Source organism: Lissotriton helveticus, chromosome 8 (genome assembly GCF_964261635.1).
Source record: "Lissotriton helveticus chromosome 8, aLisHel1.1, whole genome shotgun sequence".
In the NCBI taxonomy this organism is placed as follows: domain Eukaryota; kingdom Metazoa; phylum Chordata; class Amphibia; order Caudata; family Salamandridae; genus Lissotriton; species Lissotriton helveticus.
This window is the reverse complement of record NC_136069.1, coordinates 1,291,281,249-1,291,308,460: the sequence shown is the minus strand read 5'-3', so window position 1 is coordinate 1,291,308,460 and position 27,212 is coordinate 1,291,281,249. Positions and strand designations below refer to the sequence as shown.

The 27,212-nt window shown below is 42.0% G+C and overlaps 1 protein-coding gene across 1 annotated transcript in view; it reads right to left on the bottom strand.

Annotated features, from left to right (window-relative positions):
* The window catches only part of MYO16 (myosin XVI), a 2,830,569-nt gene that overhangs the window by 467,517 nt on the left and 2,335,840 nt on the right, over positions 1 to 27,212 (bottom strand). The window contains exon 29 of the mRNA XM_078658257.1: positions 14,650 to 14,746. Coding sequence (XP_078514383.1) covers positions 14,650 to 14,746 — 97 coding nt within the window. The remainder of the gene's footprint in view (positions 1 to 14,649; positions 14,747 to 27,212) is intronic.

Here is a 27,212-nt window from a genome sequence, read left to right as displayed (position 1 = left end):
GACCCATAATTGCGCGCCTGCTCAACTATAGAGCGGCCCGGGCGAACCAGAACCTTACATACGATGGCGTGTCCTTTTCTATTTATCCTGACTTCACCCCAGTGGTACAAGAACGATATGTATATATATATATATATATATATATATATATATATATATATATATATATATATATATATATATGAAAAAACCATAGGTTTCAGGAGTTATATAGTTAGGCATTAGCTTTTAAAAAACCTTTGAAATTCACTCAAAAAACTATAAGTTTTAGTGGTGTTATAGTTAGCTGGACATTTTACTCATACAAAACCATTGAAATTGCTCCTATATAGTTAGTTGTACTAACTATATTTCGTGCACCTGCAATCCACTGCTGATGATGTCACATATTGGATCATTCATGACATGGTCAGTGACATCACTGATGACATCTCAAATGACATCACTGATGACATCACTGGATGTGGTTTGCTTCGTTATTTAAATATGCATTATATATATAGCAATTTGCATTGAAGAATAAGTGGATATATATAAATAAATATTTGGATGGAGGATTTAGTAGCAGTGTAATTGACTTTACTTGACCAATTTATAATGTCTCACTAAATATAGTGGATAGTGACTAAACTGTGTGAATATCTGTATCACTTTGTCAGTTGTTGTGTAAACTGATTCTACAGTTGGTTACTAGCTATGTAAAAGACTATATTAGTTATTGATTAGTTAACTGAGTATTTGTATGGGAGTGGGAAAGTGTGTGTGGTTCGGTGGGGGGGTGTGACTGTTCAAAGATGTGTGAATAGTTGATTCAGTAGATATATTAAGTTAAAACTACATGTTCTAACAGTTGTTTGGGTGAGTGAATATCTTTATGGGTGTGGTGATGAGCAAATATATTTCTCAATGGTACAGGTCCAACAAACTAGAAAAATAAAAGGCAGTGTATGTGTCAGTTGTTGTATATAAATAAGTATACATAAGTCACTGTATATTTGGGCTACATTTGTTTTTTTTGTCTCTGGTGGCCATCTTTGGGCTACACTGGGCTACATTGGGCTACATTGGGCTACATTTGGGCTCTAACATATATATAGCCCAATGTAGCCCAATATATATGTTTTCAAAGTTAATTTTCGTAAAAACCACTGGAGCACATATCTTGAGACATAGCAAAGGCACATCAGGCTACCAGTCCCTACAATTTTGCCAAGTTTGGTGGAAAACCATTCAGCCGTTCGGGCTAAAAGTGAGTCCAACCGCCCTATGGAAATTAACATTTTGGGACCCCCCTTTTATCTCGGCCCCCACTTGACGAACCCCCCCCAAACTTTCAGGGAAGGACCGGAGTGCCGCGAGGCAAAGTTAAGGAAAATTTCAGGAAGAATCCTCAACCGGCGCCAAAGTTATTCCCAATAGAATGTTGCAATTTCCCTATGGAAAACAATCCTAAATATATATATATATATATATATATATATATATATATATATATATATATATATATATATATATATATATTCATATATCCATCAGTTCAGGAAGCACACAGAGGGAAGACCACAGGTAGCTTCAGAAGAGTTCTTTAATTGCACTCGAGCACTTGCCAGCAGTTAAAAAATACCAAGTTCGTGCTTCTTCAAAATTCAATCTGCCAGACACGTTTCAGGTTGCAAACACCTTTCTTCAGTGGCAATGAGCCGGAAATAGAAACATCGCTTTACCTTCAACTACTTGACACCCGCCCTTGTGGGCGTGGCACTTCTGTGCATCATGGTATTGGTAGTCCATATTTCCCAAGTGGGCGCAATGTTCAATCCTCAAATTAGGCAAGCCGTGTTAGCCCCAGTGGGTAGTTGCACTGTACCTGGCATTGATACTGCCCTGCTTTGTGGTGCTCGAGAATGAACTCTGCGCACGCTGCAGTCCTGAGTTGAAACGTGCGCCGCTATCTCTGTTTGTTTTCTCGCTTAATCCAAAGCTCGAACAGACCTGCAACTTCGCAGTGGGTCATCCCTGTCAGGCGTGCAAAGCCCCATATATCCATCAGTTCAGGAAGCACAAAGAGGGAAGACCACAGGTAGCTTCAGAAGAGTTCTTTAATTGCACTCGAGCACTTGCCAGCAGTTAAAAAATACCAAGTTCGTGCTTCTTCAAAATTCAATCTGCCAGACGCGTTTCAGGTTGCAAACACCTTTCTTCAGTGGCAATGAGCCGGAAATAGAATCATCGCTTTACCTACAACTACTTGACACCCGCCCTTGTGGGCGTGGCACTTCTGTGCATCATGGTATTGGTAGTCCATATTTCCCAAGTGGGCGCAATGTTCAATCCTCAAATTAGGCAAGCCGTGTTAGCCCCAGTGGGTAGTTGCACTGTACCTGGCTTTGATACTGCCCTGCTTTGTGGTGCTCGAGAATGAACTCTGCGCACGCTGCAGTCCTGAGTTGAAACGTGCGCCGCTATCTCTGTTTGTTTTCTCGCTTAATCCAAAGCTCGAACAGACCTGCAACTTCGCAGTGGGTCATCCCTGTCAGGCGTGCATAGCCCCATATATCCATCAGTTCAGGAAGCACAAAGAGGGAAGACCACAGGTAGCTTCAGAAGAGTTCTTTAATTGCACTCGAGCACTTGCCAGCAGTTAAAAAATACCAAGTTCGTGCTTCTTCAAAATTCAATCTGCCAGACGCGTTTCAGGTTGCAAACACCTTTCTTCAGTGGCAATGAGCCGGAAATAGAAACATCGCTTTACCTTCAACTACTTGACACCCGCCCTTGTGGGCGTGGCACTTCTGTGCATCATGGTATTGGTAGTCCATATTTCCCAAGTGGGCGCAATGTTCAATCCTCAAATTAGGCAAGCCGTGTTAGCCCCAGTGGGTAGTTGCACTGTACCTGGCATTGATACTGCCCTGCTTTGTGGTGCTCGAGAATCAACTCTGCGCACGCTGCAGTCCTGAGTTGAAACGTGCGCCGCTATCTCTGTTTGTTTTCTCGCTTAATCCAAAGCTCGAACAGACCTGCAACTTCGCAGTGGGTCATCCCTGTCAGGCGTGCAAAGCCCCATATATCCATCAGTTCAGGAAGCACAAAGAGGGAAGACCACAGGTAGCTTCAGAAGAGTTCTTTAATTGCACTCGAGCACTTGCCAGCAGTTAAAAAATACCAAGTTCGTGCTTCTTCAAAATTCAATCTGCCAGACGCGTTTCAGGTTGCAAACACCTTTCTTCAGTGGCAATGAGCCGGAAATAGAAACATCGCTTTACCTTCAACTACTTGACACCCGCCCTTGTGGGCGTGGCACTTCTGTGCATCATGGTATTGGTAGTCCATATTTGGTCTCTGGTGGCCATCTTTGGGCTACATTGGGCTACATTGGGCTACATTGGGCTACATTTGGGCTCTAACATATATATAGCCCAATGTAGCCCAATATACATTTTTTCAAAGTTAATTTTCGTAAAAACCACTGGAGCACATATCTTGAGACATAGCAAAGGCACATCGGGCTACCAGTCCCTACAATTTTGCCAAGTTTGGTGGAAAACCATTCAGCCGTTCGGGCTAAAAGTGAGTCCAACCGCCCTATGGAAATTAACATGGGGAAAACACGTTTTGGGACCCCCCTTTTATCTCGGCCCCCGCTTGACGAATCCCCCCAAACTTTCAGGGAAGGACCGGAGCGCCGCGAGGCAAAGTTAGGGAAAATTTCAGGAAGATTCCTCAACCGGCGCCAAAGTTATTCCCAATAGAATGTTGCGATTTCCCTATGGAAAACAATCCTAACCATATATACCTACTGGCTATCGCCAGTAGGTAATATATATATATATATGCATATCAGAATTTTTTTAATGAAATATAAGAGGATTTGAGAAGTCACTCAAAATGTGCCCTAATTTTTCTTTCTTCAGCACTAATCATAATTTCTATGGCAAAATGAACCCCCTCATTTTGTTCCTTTGCAAATTAAATGTTTTAAGTGTTAACACTTTATTCCAATCAAGATGACTTCAGGTGTGCCATACTTTTGTCATAAGTAAGACTGTTAGCGCTCTAGTTGTTCTTTAGAACACTCTGGGACATTCTGTCATTGGGCTATAGTTGGGCTACATCTGGCTGATATTTGGGCTACATTTGTTTTTTTTTTTGTCTCTGGTGGCCATCTTTGGGCTACATTGGGAACACCCAACACCCGTGACAAAGGCGAGTTGTTCTCGTCGAAACGCGTTGGGTGTTCTGGTAATCTGTTGATATCATGCTGGAACCGAAATAAAAATTATCTTTAAGCACACGGGCTTTCGTGTCCGGATTGGGGGAAGGCTGAATTGGAGTGCATTGGCAGAGCGCCCGCTCTGCTGGGTGAGAATCGATAAGTTTCCGGGGCGACCTCTATCCCCGGTACATGCACCGCAGTCTAGGGTCCCGGTGGTATGGAGGATGGAACTTTGAATATATATATATATATATATATATATATATATATATATATATATATATATATATATATATATATATATATATATATATATATATATATATATATATATATATATATATATATATATATATATATATATATATCAAAGACCAAGGTTGCCCAAGAGAAGAAGCCGCACATGAGGAGTTAACACCCCATTATTGCAGAAGGCAGCAGGTATAGCACACCATCACACTTCAAGTACAATTGCCAAAGTTCTCACCAGAGGCGTTTCAATCTCCATCGAGTCCTTGTTCACAGGCTGTTTAACAAGAGGGAAACAACAGACTTTCAGTGGAGCACGTTGTTTAATACACCCAAGTCCCGCCACTGATGGGCGTTAGCACAGATTGTCTCCTGGTACCTTTAGTCCACCTTAATGCAAACCCCTGTGGGTGCTGTTGTTTGAAAGTCCACAAATATTTTCCCCAGTGGGCACAGCATGCCTGCTCCTGCTGCTTATGTAATCTGCAACAATGACCTCCTCATTCTTACAAACGTTCGAAATTGCGAGCGCTTCAGATCCGCCTTCACGGCCGGACGAGCAGCAAAACATCGAATATGGCAGTTCTTTCCCCACCGTTTCGACAGCAAATGCAGACACGGACCAGCAGATAGGTGCAATTTTTCTTCATTAGTTGTAAACTGCTGCCATAACGTTTCGGCTCCTCCGAGCCTTGATCACATGACAATGTGACTTTGGCTATCCACAGTTTTTAAAATGACGGTGCTCAATTCAAAGTGAATCGCATGACAGATCCTACAGTAGACATAGCAGACATACTTATGGTCATCGAAATGCATTGTGTACTTCTAACCAGTGGACCTTCATTGAATTTTTAATAGAAATATCGCACAGTTCAGTATTTGTCCAAACACTGTAATATTGTCAATAAATATGTGCAACATCGGCAAATATGTCAACAGAGAGTATACTGTTCGTCTTACAATGATTGTATCTAAAATTCATAATTAATATGTGCAAAACAAGCAATTGTGTAAGCAGAGCAAATAAATTCATCATTAGAATTACATTGCATAGACTGCTGGATTGGCCCCGTGTCATGAGCCAATACTCAAACTCAATTCCATTCTACATTTCCTGGTACCATAGTTATGATGGGATCAATCCCAATAACCATTGTGCAACTAGCGCTGATAGAAGGCGTTTCTTACTCATTTTGCAAAATGCAATACATTAAATTCTCATGTTGTTACAAGTACTACTAGGGCATGTCATCACAGTCACTTCTGATGGACACAATTAGTCCATATTTACTTCTTATGTCCAGTACAGCCAGTAGTGCATGTATTGAGCAGAGTATAAAGATCATATATATCTCCTTCTGTTCCTCATTCATATAGTGTGCAACCATGTACAGGTCAATCTTAATTTATGACATGACCATATATTCTAAGGTGTGTAGTCACCTTTGTGGTTCAGATAATTACGGGTTAAATCCCCATTGAACCTCTTTAGGTTTGCGTTGACTCTTAATTAGTTAGGGTGACCTGTACCAATTAGCGAGAAACTATGTGCAAAACACCAAACAACAACACCTAAGACATGCTTTAGAAAACATTTACCACATCCTGATTGATCTGCCCTCTACTTGTTCTGATTACTAATGTGCAAAAAGTGCTAAAAGTGCATAGTGTCAAATTTAAAACCCTTCTAAAATCCGTTAGGTCAATGTTCTGTTTTCTCATTTTTTTCTCTGTCCCTTTAGTGCATTTTATTCTCTTTTTATATTTGTTATTCTCATTCTTACCCCGTTATTTTATATCACTGACTACACATGTTACTCTCTTTACTTAGACATGTCTTTTTATATGTTTTTTTTCTTTTGATACCTTATACTCGACTCATACATCTCTTTCTTTTCCATTACATAATTCTGTATTCTAAACCTAAATTTAATTTGTACATTGTACTTTGCTGTGGGAAGGTCTCTATTATGTTATTAGACTATTGTAAAACATATAATCTAAAAACATTCCCGTATTCCTCATTAATCCCCCGATGTTCCTACACCAATGTTAATTCAGAGAGAAGAATTGGTGTTATACTCAGCTTATCATCCTGTTATCTTTTACATAATCGGATTTCATGCAGATTAATAAATAGGATAAAATGGTATAAAATCCCTAATGCTGGTGTAACAAATATTAAAAATACAAATAATTAATATGGAGGTATATGGACCCTAGTGTAATACTCCTCCTATACTGCATGTGTCATGTACAGTTCTTTAAGATAAGCAAGTGTGTAAATCTTCTGTAATGTTCAGACCACCGGGACTCTTGGAATCTAATTGTATAATGTACCTCGTTTCTAGCTTACGAATCTTAGACTCCCTGTCTCCTCCTCTTCTACTAGCAATGACTGTGTCGATCACAAAGTATTTTAAACCAGAATTATCACTGCAGTGCCTTTCCTTAAAATGTCTAGCCACAGGATAAGTGTTGTCTTGATTGGCTATGGCTCTGAGATGCTGTAAAATACGTTTGTGTTCTGCTAGTTTTGTACTACCCACGTACTTTAATCCACATGGACATATTAAAACGTATACAGCAAATTCATTTTTACAAGTGAGTACTTTGTTAATCTGATGTTCCTTGCTACTAAAGGCATCTTTGTATGTTTTAACATTGATGCAATGTGTGCAGGGTTTGCATGTCTTGCATTTGTAGAAGCCGCTATTGGTTTGAAGCCATGATGTTTTCTCGATGACTTCAGGGTTAGTATTGACCAAGGGGTCTTTTCATAGATGGTGCTCTGCTGAAAGTTAACAATGCTTTGCGGGGTAAGGTGGAGCCTATCACAGGGTCATTCAAGACCGTTGCCCAGTTTCGATTGATGATTCTGAATATATCAGAGTGTTGTCTGTTATAGCCCGTGATAATTCTAAAAGGGTTAGGTTGTGTATTTACTGGGTTTACCTCAACTGCAGTGCTTTCAATTACCCTCTCCTTGTCCTGCCTGTATGTACTGAGGAGTTCATGCCTGCTTGATTTCATGGACTTTGTAATGGCATTATATATATATGGTCCAGTGGAAGGCTAGAGTAGCCGAAACGCGTAGGCCGTCCGTTTTTTGATTAACTATATCCTGCACATGGTGTGTAAATAAAGAATAAGCTGTGGAAAACTTACTGCTGCTGTGCTGTGACTCTTGCCGATGAGTGGGGGGCAAGGAGAACTCAGAGAAATATATATATATATATATATATATATATATATATATATATATATATATATATATATATTCACTGAAAAAACCATAGGTTTCAGTTATAGTTAGGAATTAGCATTTAAAAAACCTATTAAATTCTCTGAAAAAACCATAGGTTTCACACCTGTTATAGTTAGCTGGAAGTTTTACTCGCATAAAACCATTGAAATTCCCACGTTATAGCTAGTTGGACTCACTATAACTTGCGTGTGCAATGCACTGCTGATGACATCACATATTACATTACTCATGACATGGTCAGTGACATCACTCATGACATCACTGATGACACCATCCTTGTGACATGGCCATGCATCTGAAAAGTTACATCAAAAAACAAATGTGTGTTACACGGTGCCCCTGGTGTGTGTGTGCGCATTATTGTGCTGCCTTTCAGCCTGGCTATTGGTAGCTCGAAGGGGTGTCATCAGCCACGGGCAGAGTGCACATCCTAGATCACATGTGACAAACAGTAAAGAGTAATGTGTAGATTTATGTTGCAGCATGCTTTGTTGTCAGGCTTTACCAGTATAGTAGTGTGTCATATGTGAGACATTCAGATTCACGTTTGACATGCATTGCTTGACTGTAATGAGCGTTATCACTGTGTATGACGTAGCCTCACTGCTGATCCTCCCTCCATCCGAGCACATTCACATGTGTGCGCTTCGCGATAGCAACACTTTCAATAATACCGCACACCATTGACATGCGTGTCTGTGTATATCCACAAGCTTGACAACGACATGTGATGTTGGCCATTCAATGTTTTCGAACAGCATTTCATTAGTGATAGTTGCCGCCCACCCGGTACATGCTACATTAAGGTAAATTGCGCATTCTACGACGTCAAAACTGCAACAGGGACACACACATAAGTGCACTTCCTGGCCAGGCAGGAACTGAACAATGCCCAGGTACCCGGAATAATTATTTACACCCCTACGCTGTCCTGGCGTACGCAAGCCCAGCCCACTTTACGTACGTATAAATAGGATAACAATGACCCACATGTCCCAGTTCTTCCACATTGCCTCAGGTGATATGGCTGCATCCACCTCGCATATCACAATGCGCAATAAAAAAAGGGATCAATGAGGTGTACACCATCCTGTCAATCAACACTGGATAAGACTTGTGAACGCTACTGGCTGTTGTGTTTGGAAAGGGATCCATGAGGTGTAGACCATCCTGGCAATCAACACTGGATGTGTATTGTGAACAGTGCTGGCCGTCGTGTTAGTACATACAACAATTACAGCAGGTGAGCAGTGGGGCCTGGGTGCACAGGGGCTGCTATTGAATGCGGTGCTGTAGGAGGGGTGGGGTGCATCAGCCTGGGTGCGCAGATGCGAACAAGCGATGTTGCCATGCGTAATGCTATGATCTCTAACCTCATTCAGTCACACATTTTAGAGACATGCTGGACCATACTGTAGGCCTGAGCCAGCGGGCAGCTCTGCCCTACAGACACGTGGCATTGGCTTTTGGAACACTGTAGTGAGCTACTTACTAAGTGTACCTGCACATAGGCTTGCACCGCTGCATTACACACGCACAATATGCTTCTAGCATAGGCTCTGTTCCTTTGTATGTGAACGTTGGCATACCATATTATTTAACCGTGTGAATTCTCGTGCACTCCAACTCCTCTTTGAACCACGATTACCACTAACAGTTGGTAGATCATACTTCAAGAAGGAAGGATACACTCAACTGGTGTTCTCTATTAAGCTTGATATAAACCTTCATTTACCTCAAGACGTTTCCAGCATTATCTTATTTTTCCCTTTTCAGACACTGAGTTGGTTGCGCCAAGATGGGCGGAGTGGGTTCTCACCTCGTGACGATGCCCTTGGCATTCTGACGTCTTCCATCGTGGTATCAAGACACCGTCCCCGACCGGAGACCTGCTGTGCTACCCTGAGAGAGGCACCCCGGAGGCGGAGCTCGCATCGGCTCATCGTTGAACACACTGGTGGTGGCAGGTGAGTAGTGAGGCGTCGTTGCACAGGAGCTGCAATTGAGCACAGTGTGGGGGAAGGGACTGGGGTGCAGCAGCCTGGGTGGACAGGTGCAAGCAAGCGATGTTGCGGTAGATAATAATGTAATCTCTGGACTCATTCATATCTGTTTCATTTTAAGGACTTGCTGGACTGCACTCTTTCGCGCCGACTCCAGTATCCCAGACACACGGGTGACGGGAGGTGAATAGTGAGGGCTGGGTGCAGGAGGCCGACGCTCTGTCTCATCCTCCCTATGTTCTTTTGACTCTCCCTCCTCTTCTCCCTTTCAGCCACTCCCTCTCTGTCCCATTCTCACTATCTTTCTTTCATTCTGACTACCTTTCTTTTTGTCTTGGACATGGCTCACATACTTATGTTTCTTTTTTGTCTTGCAGGTTTTGTACGCAACTTCTGCCGGAGTCCCACCCATTTATTTCATGTTATACTGTTCTTTGTTTGAATAAAGTTGTGTTCCCATTTATTTGTTTTGTTTTAAATAACGGTTATATTTTTACCAATAAATAAGCTTGTGTATGGGTCTTCTTTTTCTGACAACACTTGTCTATAGTTTATTGTGAAAATTGGTGGTTTATAGGAGGTTATAACGGAAAACATTTGTCATTTTGCAGTGAACCTAACAAATATAAACCAACAGACTATTACATAAATGAAACCTGGGTAATTCTACAACTGCAAGGGTTCTATGAGAGTATCACTTTATAACACCATGAGTACTGCCCGTGTGATTACAGAACCAATAATGCACTGCCTAGGGCCACCGAGGCTTCAGGGACTAGCGAGGCCCACCCTGCATATTTAAGTAAAGCCCTGGAGGGTGGAGATCCCTGGACTTGAGTTGGCCTCAAAGCCCCCCGAACTATTAGTAAACAATACTCGGGGACATGGCGATCCCCTAGGCTGCAAAACATCTCTGTGCCCTCCCGCGCCTAATTTACATGTGAGATTGAGGTCCCCAATGCTGCAGAGACCCCGCAATATAATACTAGGATCGGCCAGGAACATTACCCACCAGGGGGCTCATTTAAATGAATGGGTGAGACCCTGCTTCATTTTTTTTTGCCATTTTTACCATCGGGATCCACTTTATTGAAGCGATTCGAGGTTTTTCTCCTCTCGCTCAACGAGGCAAACAAGGATTTGCTATCACAGGGTGGAAGCCATGCACCAGCTCTGTAATAGAAAACATAAATGTCCCGCAGATGCACACCCCAGGACATTGTATGAGCTGCACCTGGGAGGTGGCGCTCCATAGGGCCATGAAGCATTGGTTACGGCATAACTACAGAATTAGTATAAACGCATACTAACACTACTTGCAAACGTGTAGTACAGAGACCAGAGTGTAATGAAGAGGCAAAGGAAGCCCAAAATCAAAAAATATAAAACCTACCAGAGGTCGGATGACATAGTTCAATGAGCCGACGACCCTAGGATGAGTAGAAACAGCTTCAGAAAGAAAACGGATCTTCAGCAGAACGCAAGCAAGCTCGAAATATTGGTGAGTGCTACCTTCTTTTTTACCTTCTCCCGCTCGTCGCCAAATTTATGTAGTGAAGAGGCAGACAGCAGTGGATTGGATAAGTAGATTTATTGCAGGAAAACAAGACACCTGAAATAGCCACCAACAGGAGCAGACAGCAAGGCAACCGTCTTCTCCAGCACCGTGTACAAACTCCCCAAGATTCCCCTCATGGCAGCCCTACATTCTAACATTACGTACTTACAATCTACTACTATTATATACTAACATTCTACTATGACTTACATTGGAATACTACACAGAGCACATGACTTTACAACAATGAGCTCATGGTTTCATCCATGAGTCTTGAGGCCGGTAGGGGTGAGTAGTTTGCTTCCCACTCCCTGTATTGCATAAATCCAAACTAACTGATACAGTTAATCTTCAAATAGCCCATACCGCATTTGAGAGTCAGCAACTTTTGCAAACCCAATGTTCGAAACATTTTACTGAGCTATTGCACAGCACACTATGTTCCATAAATTAAACACAACTGGCTTCATCCATGGTTTCAAAACTTCTATTTTGCTAACAGGTTTTAAAACAACTTTTGGATTAATTCCTTCATTTTTGGGCTCTCTGTATTCAAAATTGTTTGGAGAATTGAAACTACTCTTCTCATCCTTGGGTGGGCAACATGCCAACTTTAATCGAAATGCAGCCCACCTGACTGAATACCAATGCTGCAAAGCTATTGCATTCTACTTCAGAGAACTTCAGCCTTCTCAAGTGAGACCTTTTTACATTGCTCAAACTGTTTTCTGGCTGTCATCTTAAAGAAAACAATTAGAACAACAAGTGCACCTTCCTGTCCTGTTGATTTCTGGGAAGTAGCTTGTCCAATCAGAGAACATCAAGTGTTCTGCAGTATAATGCAGTTACCCATCATCAAAGCTGCTGTTAATGATTCTTCCCTAAGCTGACTGTGCTGATATGTGTGACGACATGCATGGGACCAACAGTCTCCCAATTATGGGACACCTTCATGTCACTTCATGAAGCGCTTCAACGGGTGAAGCTGCACTGGATGGCATATTCATCTGCAGTTTCAACATCTTAAATTTCAGTTGCATCCTGGCTTCATCATCATCAACAGCTGGTGAGTACGAGTATCAGTGCATCTAGCTTGCACATTTCCAATGTTCCCTATTTACAAGGGGGGCTTGAACAATGCCAACGTCTCCATCTGTGTATTCCAGCTTCGATCTTGAAGTGTGAATGTTTCTATCTTGTTTCATAATTATGTGAATTGAGTAAAATAGGAGAAAGATAATCCAAAGGTAATGCTGTTTTTGCTCTGAGCCTCATAGTCAAATGGGGCACAGGGCATTTTACCCATCTTTTTCAAGTATCAATGCGTATAGAGCTATATATACATATATTCATTGGAATTGCTTCACTATCATTCCAGGGATAACATCGTTTTCACATTTTCTGCGTATATACTCCCCCTTGCATTTCATATATTCAGTCTAGTCACTTATTTAGGGGTATATTTCTCATTCATAAACACATGCTGCATTTAGTAATAATTGCACATGTATATAGTATAGCATTTGCTTTAATATAGTGTGAGTGTATTAATTATACATATATATAAATATATATATATATATATAGTCACATGATATATAATATATTATAGACAAATGAAAGTGCAACAAGACTAATATGTTGACTCTGGCATTTGACTTTATTTGACGTTAGCCTGCCCTTTTAAAAATAATCTGAAATGTGTATTTAAGCTGCGTGCAGACAAGTGTAAGGCACAGAGGAAATCTTCAAACTTCTGGGAGACTTGGCTTGAGCAAGCACTGCTGAAAACATCCTTCATGAAGATCACAAGCAGGCATCTTTGAGCCAGCCTGGGCATATCAGCTTGCTGGGTACATCAAAACTTGTGGAGCACAGAGAAAGAGAACACCCTCCTCAATTCATCAAACACATCTGCTGTTCTACAGCTGTGTGCAGATGAGAGTCCGCCTTATAAACTCGTATAGGCCCTTTTGGTGCTCAAACAGCTTAGCTAGGGGCAAGAAGGGAGGGGTTGGAGAACAGAGACCGTTTCTAACTTTCCTTGGGATGAAATCTTGAAACACTATTACAATATTGCAAATTATTTTTAGATGTTTTGTTTATGAATCACTTTCATTACGACTAATTTGTTCATTTCATCCTCACAGTTACAACTATACATATTATTTGCATTAGAACAGGATGTTCACTTTTATGTACGTTTATGATTATTTGCTATTCACAAAGGCATATTACCAATAGTATCTTTCTGCCTGCACGCATACAAAGATAGAACGTTCCTATCTTCTTTTGTCATGAGACTCTACAGACACAAAGATACTACTTGGTCATAAAATATGTTTTGTGAATAGCAAACAGTCATAAACGTGTACAAAAGTGAGTTTACCTCTGTGAATCAGGTCCAACATGTGTATACTTGAGTGTTTCCACTCATGCCGAAAAGAGATTTGGAACCAATCAATCACAAATACTCCTGTGAGTCTCACAGGAATGATTGTTGCCTACAACGCATCATGCTCACGTGTTTTGAGTATTGCTTACCTCCAGGTTATCTTTCTCACACTGTTAAATTGGCATCGAGCCTGCACTATCATCAGAGCGTCTAGGAACACTGGGGCATATTACCAACGATTAGCGATATTTATCGCTAACGATGCTTAGCAACGAATTTTTAACGCTAAGCATCGCCGGAAATTATCGCAGAGATAACTTGCTATTAGCAAGGTTTATCTCAGAAGTGATAAAAATCCTCGCGCTAACTGCCAAATGAGAGATTATCGCTGGAAAACCAACGATAATCTCTCGAAGTTTGGCATTAGCTTGAAGATAGGGGCTCACAAACTTAGCCATGATATCCACCTTCCATAGGATATCATGGCTAAGTCAGGAAAATACCAGGTGTAAAAAAAGCAGTGCTAACCGCGGTTAGCGCTGCTTTTTTTATCACTAACAGGGTTAGCGAAATCCTTGATAATAGGAGAAATGTCGCTTAACAACATTTCTCCTATTATTTTTCTCTGGAACGCCCCCTTTGCATCTCATTAGAGATGCAAGGGGAAGGGTAGAGAAAAAGGGTGCTAACAGGCGAATTTGCGTGTTAGCACCCTGTTGCTGATAGGGAGATAATTTAATCTCCGCTTTCTTGGCTTTTAAAGCCAAAAAAGCGGAGATAAATCCCTTGATAATATGCCCCACTAATCCCAGAAAGGATTTAGTATGGAAACTGCAAAAAGGTATCAATCAATTAAGGGCCATGCCTAATGATAAGTCTGAAGTGCAACAAACTACAACATAAAATAGGGTATCAGTGGCATTTAAATGGTAAAAGATAGTTCTGTTGTTTCATTACCTTTTTGGCAGGTTATAATTTTTCTCCTCAGCTGAAGGCATAAATCATTAAGGTGATCAGTGTGCCAGTATTTCAGGAATACTTTTCGAACTCCCATCTGGAAAAATAAACGTGGGGAATTTATAATACCGCGTGAGTCTAGAATAAGAATCACATTATTTGCCAAACCTGAGTTCTTGAAATAGAGAGCACAGAACTAACATCTCAACAAAAAGTGCTGGCGTAAAAGTACAGTCGTTCATTATATGTCATCCTTTGTTAACAATACTCATTGATTTTTCAGCAGTTTTTGACACTTTTCGACGCACGCATAAAGTACTTGAAATATTATACATCAGTCATCGCTGCATTGTTTGTTAGAGGAGATTATGGTTTAACAAGAGAAATGGTAAATTCCTTAGTAATGGAAGCAACTCGGACCAAGTCTCTCAATACATATTATCAACCCTTTTCTGGTCCAACAAATATTCAGTTCATTTTAAAAGTATCTGTGCATTTACACTGCAGTATTCACAAAGGGTTTCCTGCAGTAGGATACATTTGGAAGTATATACAAAATAAAAGCAGAAGAACTGATTGGCTACAAAATCACAATTACTACTCTGCAGATGTCGTGTGTACACTATATTATAGGAAAATTCTTAACAGAATCAGAGCATCTTTCAGAGTACGAAGAAAGGGATTAAAGATAAATAAAACTTTCAACATTAACCTCTGTACGCGCACAATACGTGAAAACATTAAAATAATATTTTTGATGAATATTCATGAATACTGGTATGGAGTAATGGGGCGTCTCACATACCCATTTAGGCAACCGCAAAAGAAAGAATTAAAACGAAACACCATTAGTAGCTGGAGTATCAGGGGAAACTAAATCACAGAAAAAATGCAGGAGAAGTTAGCCTGAGGTTGTGAAGGTAGTAACATGAAGGCGATTCTTGGGATGTCCTCGCTGTAACAGTTTATTCAATTTCCAATGAAGTGTGAAACAGAATATTTTGAAGTCAAAAGGAGCATCTCAGAGCCTGAATGTGAGTGGTTTGCAGTGCTCTCCTCAACATAGCTAGTATGAAAGACCATCATTTCATTCCTGCATTACATTACATTTCACCACCTCAATCGATGGCATGCTCATCGGGTGCTAAATGAAATTTGTTCTCGAGATAGCCATGGACAATTTTTGTTAAAGAATACTTTCCACAACAAAAACTTTGGAAGAGACATCTTAAATAGCCCCTTTATCACATGAACTTCTAGGGCCTCATTTATGAAAAGTGACGCATTGCTGCGAGAAAACAGCGATGCGTCACTTTTCATGGCGCCCTCCTTGCGACCCCAATGATGCGTCATATTTACAATATGACGCATCATTGCGCAAGGACTTACAGATACGTCAGTATTTCTGACGTATCTGTAAGCGCAAAAGTGACGCATTGCTGGAGTGTGTCACAAAAGTGACGCAACTCCAGCAATGCGTCCTTTCACATGGGGAAAGCCCCATGTGAAAGGGCTTGCGTCAAGTCTTACGCCTGCTGTGAGGCAGGCGCAAGATTTTGATGCAACAGCGTCCTAAAAGTGACGCAGTGAAATCTCATAGATTTCACTGCGTCACTATTACGAGGCTTTTTGCGGGGGAACGCCCCCTCTGCATACATTATACCTGACGCAGGTATATTGTAGCGCAGGGGTTTACAAAGTGACGCACCTGGTTAGATGCGTCACTTTGTAAATAGTACGCAAAAGGAGGCATGTTTTACGCCGCTGATGCGTCACAAAAAGTGACGCACCGGCGGTGTAAAAGTGACCCTAATGTTTTTCTTGCGCACCTCGTTTTAATGTCAGTTATTTGCATGCGTTGGTAGCAATGAGAAACATACTCTCTCAAATGGGGAATCAATATGGAGCACAAGTCCTGGTTCCTTATTGATCACTACACATCATGGCTCACAATGTCCTTCTCTAAAAAGTGTGGCTGATGGATTGACTTTGTGACTCATCTTTGACATAAACTAGGTCACTTCTCAATGACCAACCAGAAAGGCGTACTAGTTCTGTAGTGCACTGTTAAACATGACCTACCATTTTCACCAGTAGTTCCACTAAAAGACAAACCGAGCTCAGAAGAGTAGGCACAAATATTTTCTGAAAAAAACTACCTCCAGACGTTTTTCATATGATATCTTTTGTTGTTATGGGCTTGAGAAAAACAAAATCAGTATTATCCTTAAGAACTGCAGTTTGTTTCCTTTGTGATGGTTAGAGTATTGTAGCCCATACATTATGATCACAATTTCTCAATTTAGGGACTTTTCTCTCTTAATTACTAACAGGCATTGCAACAGCTGCAGTTCAGAATACGAATTGGAAGCAGTGAATAACATCTATAATATGTTTCCTATAGGCTCTGCAGTTGAAGTTAGAAAGAAGAGTCTTCTTTATAAAAACAAAGAACTGTTAATATTGTTAGAGTCATGCCCAAATGTCCCCATTGGTGGTTTACAGTGTTTGAACACACGCTTACTATATATTTCCACCTGGAAACGTTGTCTGATCCATTTCATTAACGAGTGTTATACAAATAACTATAAAAACATGTCCTCCACCTCTCAATTGAGTCATCACACCCAAGAAAAAACTTGTGGAATGTGGATATAAAGCTTTATACATAGCATAATATTTGATTCTTGAACATATGACTGACTGCGTGGATTATGTCACCGATTATGTCCGGTAAAAGGGGACTTTTAAAACAGTTTGCAAAAGCAGAGCCAGGCACTATCCTTGGGCAGACGTATGAAACCTCTTGATGCTCGGAAACGGCCTGATTCGCAATAAGCATTTTTAAATGTACAAAGCCCTATTTGCGATTCAATCAGCTATTACAGTATTGCAAATTGGGTTTGCAAGTTGCTATTTGGAAGTGGCGTGCCCAGGGCGTCCCTTCCTAATAACCAGTCACAGGGGCATGTATGAAGGTTTTGTGACGGAAGGTGGTCGCAAAACATTCATACTTCCCTGACTCCGTGAAGGAGGTGGTAACCCATTTGCAAACAGGAAGGGGTCACCAAGGGACCCCTTCCCCTTTGTAAATGTGGGTGCCAACATTTTGTAAGAGCTGGCAGTGGCCCCATTTCACTTTTTTAAATGTGTCCCGTTTTCCTTTCAGGTAAATGGGCTGCATTTCAAAATAAAAATCTGCTTTATTTAGGAAGCAGTCACAAACATGGTGATCTGCTGACCGCAGCAGGCAACCAGCAGGTGGTAAATGAGTAGTAAATTGCGACCTGCTTCATGAATATTAATGAGACAGGTCCCTTGCGGCCCATTGGGAATCGCAAACAGTGTAAAACGCACTGATGTACATAGCTGTGTGCGATTTCCCAAAAGTGAATTGCAAAAATTCACTATTAGGAACTCGCATACGGAAGGCTATGTACATCTGACTCATATTTACACATCTAACGTGAAAAATCCCTCATGGAGAGAATGCTATAGACTTGCAGCTGCTTTCTAACAGGACAGCAATCTTCTTTCAGAGAAAAAAACATTATTTGAGTTCATCACCATGAGAACAGAACTAGCTTTGGGATCATTTTATACGTGAAATTGACAGGGTAGGAAGCTACTGGCCCAGGCGTCAAATATGAATTCATGTTTGTGATCCATTTTTTAGACACTTACACTAATGGCATGACGAAATGCAATAATAGACGTTGGGGAAGTTACTATTCACATAAAGGTATTGAAAGTAATGGATTAGTAATGCATAACTTGATTCTAGTGTGAATAAAAACAACAGTAAATTGTTAATAATTTTCAAATTAAAAACGTAGGCTTGATTTTTTTCTGATGGTGGAACAGCTGGAACTGATAACTGAGTTTACTCACTTTACATAGGAATTACAGAATCTGAAAATGTATACTGTGGAAACCTTATGGATTGTGAAGTGGCCAGGTCACAAGCAAAAACAACACACGGTCGTTTTGAAGTAAAACGGTGCCAAATTTAAAAGGAAAAAAAGGACAGCAGTTAATTCTTATGTTTCTAATGCTTAACCCTTGAGAACTCATTCAGCAATCAGTGACAGAAAATATCAGCTGGCCATAAATAATCAACTGCTTGTACACGTTGGCAGGAGTAGGTCAAGTCAAGGAAAGCTTTATTCGACTGATTTTTTAACAGTCATAAAAGCACATAAAAAAAAGAAGAAGACAATAGGACATTATCACGATTTCAAAAACATTGATCTTGTGAAATCATTAAAATATCATATATTATTAGAACAACAGCCCTAGTATCTTAAAAACATCAAAAAGGCTCTTTATGTTGGACTTCACTAGTTAAATACATCTTCCTTTGAAGGAGTACCTTCTTAAGAAACATTGCTGTGCACCAGGTAGTTTGTTCGCTCTCCAGCATCCGAAGTCTAATTAGTGCAGGGCGGCATTGCCGCAATCTCTGTAATTTCAAAAGCGGTAAAATCCATGCTTTCCTCAAAACATCATACAATTTACTGAATAAAACCAAATGAATTGTGGACTGGGTAGAAATATCGTCGCACGGACAGAGAGACAGCTCTCTTGACGAGTCGTTGATTTGTGGGATGGTCACAAGTCCGTGAACAATATTCAATCTAAACCAGGTCAGTAACCGTCTGTCAAAGCTACCCAGCACAACTGTGAGGTAAGGTTCCATGTGTATTGCAGTTACAGTTAGCTGATGTTGCCTACACTGGATTTTATAATTTCTCCGACAATCTAACTATACCCAATGATTCAGGACACTCCTTTTTTAAGGTCTTTCTAGAAATCGCCTGTAAAACAGTTGGGTCAGTAAAGTATTCTGGGTGCCCTATATCCTTCATAAAATTACAGATATACTTTATCCAAGGGATCTTTAAGACCCCTTCCAAGTTAAGGCAGTCCTGTATGATTTCCCTATTTAGCTTAGGGCCAGATCCTATGCCATAAGAGGGCTGGTTTTCTTTTAATAAGGTCTGAGATGTAAGGAAGACCTAATTCTTCATGACAGGCAAAGGAGGGGGTCCTAGGTGGCACCGATAGTAGATATCTTAAAAAATAATTTTCAACAATTTGTATGGGGAGGGTATTAGCAAAACCCCATACTCCTGCCCCAAACATTGCATTAGCGGTGCACTTAGCCGAATAGATTTGGATAAGCTCACACGGGGGCTTCCTACCTAACCTTCTTGATAATGACCCGACTGCAGATGTAGTCTTGATAAGTGACAGTTTTTTCAGAGAATGGCTTGTGCCCAAGAATCCCCTTGGTTAAATAAAATACCTAGCTAATTTTTGACCGTCCATGAACATAGTATTCAATCTTTGTACCCCACGGCCAGAGCTCATAGTAAAGGTCTTAGAAATATTAGTGCTAAGCCCTAGGTCTCTCATAAAAATGTTAAAACTATCCAGAACATTCTGAAGTCCTATTTGGGTTCTAGACAATAAAACTGCGTCATCCGCAAGAAGTAGCACAGGTAGGGGGCGTCCATTCACGGTAGGGAAATCTTGATTTTTCCTAAGGAGGGTTTGGCACATACCATTAGTGTACAAATTAAAAAGGAAGGGGGCTAGGACGCAAACTTGCCGCACCCCCTTCTTAACAGGGAAAGCAGAAGTGAGCTCACCTTCCAACCCAAAGCGAACACTGTCCAATGCGTCTTTGTACAGGCGCCTTAAAAAGAAGATGAAGTGAGGATCACCTCCGACGGCTCCAAGGATCTCCCAGAGTCTATCATGCCTTACTGAGTCAAAGGCTGCCGTAAGCTCAACAAACGCCAAATTAAAGCGGCCTTTCTTGACGCGCATATATTTACCAACCAGTAAGGACAGATTTAGGCCCTGCTCTATGGTCCCCAGCCTTCTCTAAAGCCGTATTGAATGTCTGAAAGAACTGAGTATTCTTCTGCCCAGGCTTGCAGACATTCCAGAATAATCTGTCCTACAACCTTGACCATCGAGTCTATTAAAGAGATCGGTCTGTAGCTCCTGGGATCAACTCTGTTCCCTTTTTTAAAATTGGAACTATGATGGACTCGGCCCAAGTTTTAGGTAATGGGGCCATGCAACTGGCGTTAATCACCTGAGGTATGATGGGGCCCTAAAGTGGGGTATTTGACTTAAAGAGATCCATGGGTACTCTGTCAGGGCCTGGCGCCTTACCTCTCTGACTCACAGATAGAGCTATTTTCACTTCCTCCAGGGTAAACTGTAGATCTGCATAGTCAGTTAGTTCCCCTGGTGTGTCACTAACTTGGGAGTGGGGATTCACCTGCCCATTATATACTTTGGAGAAGTGGTTAATCCATTGCTCCTCCGATATGGCTGTTTCAATTGTAGGGCCATCTGTAGATTCTAGGAAAGGGTTTTTTACTGCTCTCCAGAAGGCAGCACTATCTTTCAATTGTGCTGCGCTACGAAGAGATTCCCATGCTTCCCTTTTCCGGGTGCGTCTTTATTCATTAAGAGCCCATCAATACTCTTGTCTCGCCTGTCTAACCTTGATAAGGTTTCTAGGTTGCTTGTGCAGTTCCATTTTTAGATTAGTGAGTGCACGTTTACATTTTGCGGTAAACCATCCTTGTTTTTTAACTTTATCACTCATTTGCACAAATAATAAATCTCTCACCCCGCCGCAATTTGCTGAAAAGACAGTAGAAAGCTATCTTTGGGACAAATTCACTTAAACAGTTTTCAATATCAGTAGGGCATTTTGTTATCAGTTGTTTAGTGGCGGCTTCAGGGTCGACTTTTGACCACCGCAAGGTATAGCCATTAGTTCTATTGAGTATTACTATTCCCCCCGTTACTGCATCTTTATCTGTTTGGGAGAGCCTATGTGATGGCAAGTTAATCTCTAGGCTTGATGGAAAGAGGTTACTCATGGGGTTATCCCCCACCTTGAAAGAATGCAGCCTGTGCGTGTGGTTAAGTGAGATCGATATATAATCTATAATGGAGGATAGACCTCTTCCATTAAATATCGAGGGAATAGGAAAAGGTCTGGCCACTAGGTTGTTCACGAAGCCTAGTTCCTTGCTCACAATCAACTCATTAAGCAGCTCCCCCATCACTGTATGACAAAAGTGTATGCTACATATGCTCTCCTCGTCAATATTGCCGAGGGTTCCTACTATCAACATGAGAACATAGCGCACAATTAAAATCACCCCCACCGATTATCATGGTTTCTTTTCCACTAGCCATAATAAGTGAATTAAGTTCACTACCTAGTTTTTGGCCAACTTTACCAAGGTTATCTGTGGGAATATTGTTGTAAAGATTAACCAAAATAATACAAAGGGTTGGATTTGTATGTATTTTTACTAGCTGGTAATATCTGTTCCCCAGTATAAGATCTATTTCACCTAAAGCAAGTTTGTTTGAGATATACCCACAAAGCCCACCCTTTGTTCTACCCCCTTGTTCTGTCACAGCTGGTGTGTGGAAGATTTTAAATCCATTAATATGAGTTGGTTCTCTGACCCAGTTTTCCTGGAAACATACTATATCCTGGTCAGAGATAAAATTACACCACGGTTGACTGTGTATCTTGTTGCGCAACCCTGCAATGTTCCAAGAGATAATGTTGCATGGAGAACAATCATCTCTCAGAGTACTTCTCGGAGGAAACAGACTCGGAGGGGCAAGGTTACCAGTCTGAGCATGTGCCTGAGCCAGTGTTGATGGTTCACTAAAATCTGGTCAATTAACTCGGGAGCTACACAAGGTACATCTCTCAAGGAGTGCCCTCGCTTTTATTATGTGCGATGACCTGGGATCTACGGTCTCTTGTACTACAGAGCAATCAATAGGTTTTACTGTGAACATATTGCCCCATGAGGTACCCGTGTCAACAACTGAAACCCCGTTTAATGACTTTAGTCAGTTATTATCATCTAGGGTGTTGAGTATGTCATAGTAGTTATTCACTGGGATGGCATATCTATGTTGTGTCCAACCCCCACCTCTGTCCTCCCCCAGTAAGAACTGTGTAGGGCCGTGTGGCTTGTAGAAATAACCCAGTGGTAGAATGTTGATCCCCATTTGTTCTATTGACCAGTTACCCCCCTATCTAGTATTGTTTGAACTAGATCTGAAGTAGATCTAGCGACCCAAATGTTAACACTGCACAGTCGCCCTCTAATTACTTTTTAGATCTTCCTAACCTGCCAATCCGTCTGACCATCTTAAACTCTGAAAAGAGAGGGTTTGATAATCCCGTCCTAGCACTTATGACATGCAACAATTTATTTTTTAATGTTGCCCAATGTTCCCTGGCTCCATTTGGCAACGGAGGGACATTGACCAACACGATAGTATAAGGTGTTGCTTCTGGGGGAGATGTAATGTGTTTATACCGGAGGAGCCTCTCAGTGGCTGGTTTTGTTGTCTATGGACACCTTGTAACTGGGCGTCCTCTTTATGTGCGTAGTTAAGCATATTAGGGGGGGGTTCCTTGTGACTGTTCAGCAACCATTCTTGAATAGTGCTGGGGGCATGTACTGTGTTGTCTGGCCTATCCAGATCTGCCGTATTATGGCGGTTAAGTTGGGGGTCCGATGGAGCAATTTGAGGTGATTCCTCTAAGCCAGGGCCAAAAATACCAGGCTGTATAGTCATAGAGCTGTCAGTCCTGTTAGGCAGGGCGGACTTAGTTCTACATTGACATGTCTTAGTCAGGTGTGGTTGAGGAGGCTGCTTACTCATCTGACTGATCTGAGTCAGTTGATTTCAATGAACACTACCTGTGAACTTGACTAGTTTATCTATACTTGCTTCTAGTCTGGATAACCTTTGTATCAGCGGGTTCAATAAAACTGAGACAACCTCGCCCATTTTTAACCAGAACTCCCCACTGTAAAGGATCTGCGGAGGGGATAGAGTTGTTGGGGTAGCCTCCTTATTAGCTGTACTAGTAGCTGGACAAATCCCCTCTTCCTCCTCCATAATTTTACTTTTGCGCCCTCTTTTTGGTAGGGGATGAGATTGTTTGTTAGAGCCCTGCCCTTTTCTTTTCTTGGACCGGATTAAGAGACTACTCCCCTGACTGAATTTACTATTTTGGCCTCTGTTAATTACTTTAGGCCGAGTTGATAAGTCACTTGTCTTTGGGGCATCATTAAGTTCAGGTACCTGGCTATGCGACACATTAATCAAAGAGGAACTATGTTGTGAGTTTGTGATGTCTTCAAGGTCAGACGTTGCAGGCTGACTTAGGGGGTCTGGGGCTCTAATGTTAGTCTTCGCTCTGCAAGTGCAATTTCATGAATTAGGGCTGGCTCTGCCCTTAACAGAAAAGCATCCAGAGTCCCCACCACTCCCTGGCCCATTAATGATTTCCGTTTTTTCAATGTTTTCTGTGCCATTGTCCTCTATTGGTATGGCAACAATATGTGATAGCACTGTTATGCACTTGTACCTTAGTCCCAATGTTCAAATTAAGGTCAGTGAAAATTGGATGACAAGATGGAAATGGTTTGGCCCGGCCCGGTCTCTTTCGGCATGCCTGGGCTGCGTGGGACGATGCCCGGGCCAAGGGCAGGCTCGGACTTTGTCCCGCGCAGCCCGGGCACAGCCGCTTGCATCCCGCGCTGATTTTTAAAGTGCCTCCAAGCTTGTCAGAGTGATGGCGGCGGCTCCTGGTGCAAAGAATGCTGGACACTGGAGTCCACTAACACCATAGATTCTGCCCGCCAACAACACCACCAACACCAGGAACACAAAAGCGGGACCCGCGATGCGGGAGCCCGTGGCGATTTTTAAAGCGCCTGCAGGCGCCTCAGAGTGGTGGCGGCAGCTCCTGCCTCAAAGAATGCTGGACACTGGAGTCCACTAGTGCCATAGATTCTGCCCGCCAACAACACCACCAACACCAGGAACACAAAAGCGGGTGTAGGTGCAGCAGTCTTGGTTGACACAGCAGGTCTCTGTGGAGCCCTGGTGGAGTCTCATGCTTTTTCTGGCATCATGGGGTACTTTGATGAGCGCAGTGCTGATCTCTAGGCTTTGATTTGTCGCTGCTTGGGATTGTAGTTTGTCCTGGTGATTCGCAGACCTCTCCTGCTCTTGTGAATCTTGAGGGGAGAACCAAGCAGAGTGTAGTAAGAGTGGGAATTGAGGACCAGAACTGCTGCAAAACACTGAGTTGTATCATGAGGGGCACCATGAGACACTAAGGTGAGGACCTGTGAGGACCTGTGTTATGCCTGTGCCCTGTGGTGTGGCAGGTCAGACCAATATGTGGCCCAGAACCCATCTTCAGGAGAAGAGGTGAGGCAGCCCAGCACAGAGCCACAGGGACACTTAAAAGCTGTATATCAAGTCCAGAAAAAGATCCGGAGGAGGCTGGGCTGGGACCGCTCTATTTCATCTTCACTTTGGAAATTGTCCAGCAGGTGTAAGGATGGCCTCCTTGTGTTATCCAGGGATGGGGAAAAGAAAAACTAGTACTGGTAGCAACAGTGCAACATATAGAGGTATGTCTATTGATAACATGTTGGAAAGAAAAATTGGTGTGAACAGCAATGAAATTGCCCTCACAGAAAGAAATATTTCTATGGAACCCAGGCAGGGTTTACTTTCCTCTGATCCATTAAATGAGGCCCATTTCGCTAGTGATCCTACAGCAGCTAATCCATCTGCTTTACCTCTTGGTCAAACAGGCCAATGTCTATTGAGTGCCCCAGCTCTCCTATGACCCCAGGTCCCATCAGCAAAATAAAGAGAGTTTGTAAACTCACAATAGAGGGGCCAATTGCAAAAAGGTTTGCTAATGAGCCTGACGTAATAGTTGTACAGCGACCAGGCAGAGAGTTTCTAGAGGACAGTTTTGCAAAACTGAGTGGACCGTACTGATTCCCATCTTGCCACAAGTTTTGAGAACTCTTGCCTCAACCCCTCCATTCCAGCTCCAGCTTTAGCACTACCTTATTTTGGTGAATCTAACAAAGTGGAAGTATTTGCTCATCCCCAGTCCATTCCCATATCTACGCACCCCACAGATGCTCAACAGGTTGGTCTGGATATGCACCTAGCCTGTGTCTGTGACGTGAATGTTGAGCCCCCCGGAACCAACTGAATTAATCAGCAGCACTGTGTTCCCTCCCTCAGGCACTGCAAGGTTGAATCTAGCAAACCATTGACCAACAAAGACTTCCACTGCCTAACACTAAATAGGAGTTTTGATGTACAGGATGGCATGCAGATTATCTTGTCACTATGAGTGAGCTGGCTTGGATCTAAAGCTACGCGGGGGACTGTATTGTGAAAATATTTGGAGACCTGGCCAGCATGAAGAATCTGTTATTGGACCCAAAATGATGGGTATCACAGTGTGGAAGAATTAACCCTGTTTCTTTCGTTTTTTTATAGGCCCCCATCGCCCTCGCGTTTGAATCAGCTGGTGACTCATGATTATGCAAGAAACACAGTTTTCCCATGCATATTTTTCAACGCAACCTTCCTTTAGGCTACGCGATTCTAACCACTCTCTAACTGCACTACTATAGATGGACTTTAGGAATCCCCAGAGTTGTAACCTAAGAACAGGCCATACAGCCTTCGGTAGGCCCATGCAAACCTACTGGAAAAGGCACCAACTTAAATGCTAACAATTCTGTCTCAATTTTGTCCCGGACTTTGGACGGGCTGTGATCTAAGTTACAGTCTCCTGACTGCATTTTCCTCATTAAAGCTTATTACATTTGTTTGTTCAAGGAGACATGAAAGCCCACTCAGGTCACATTGAAGGGTTTTTCCTGTTACTCCATTCCCGCCTCACCATCCTTGGCGAGACGGGCAAAGGGGAGCTTATCAGTCTGATGAATGTTGGGGTAGCACTGGTGGATTCAAGGAGATCAGGATTTCAATTAATAATATTTAGGGGTCAGAAGCCATATTAAAGTTTACCTAATTAACTTTCTTAATCATGACTTTCTCATTCACCTGAACCCTAATCATGCATATCTGCTGGGTTATTCAGCCTGGTGGACACAAGCAGCTCCAACCAGATTTCCCTGTCTGTTACACTGGGAGTGGGCATCAGTGCTAACACCAGTGCTGATACATTAACCTATGGCCAGGTGGCTCACTCAATCAAACTCTGGTGTGGCGACAATAGAGGTACTGAGCTAGATGGTTATCTTGCAGATATGGGTTTTATTATTGTGATGGAACACACCGGAGTTGTAGCACACGTCCATCCAACCTATGGAGTGAGGGGATGTGCCACCACTATTGAATACATTCTTGTGTCAAGAAGTTTGATTAATAGTATTAGACATGGAGAGGAGTTTATCACTGCTTTTGGTGACTACAAAGCATTGTTAGCCTATCTTAATCTGTTGTTTAGTAAATCTAACCCAACTAATTCTCTGGCACAACCCACTTCATCCAACACGGGAGCGAGACTGCTCTGCAGGCTTGAGAACCCAAGTAACCTATTAGTGTATTAGGCAGATTACTAGGTACTAAGGTAGAAGCAGAATTATGAAAAAGTAATGCAGTGTGGCACAGCAAGTCATCTTGCTGTGCTG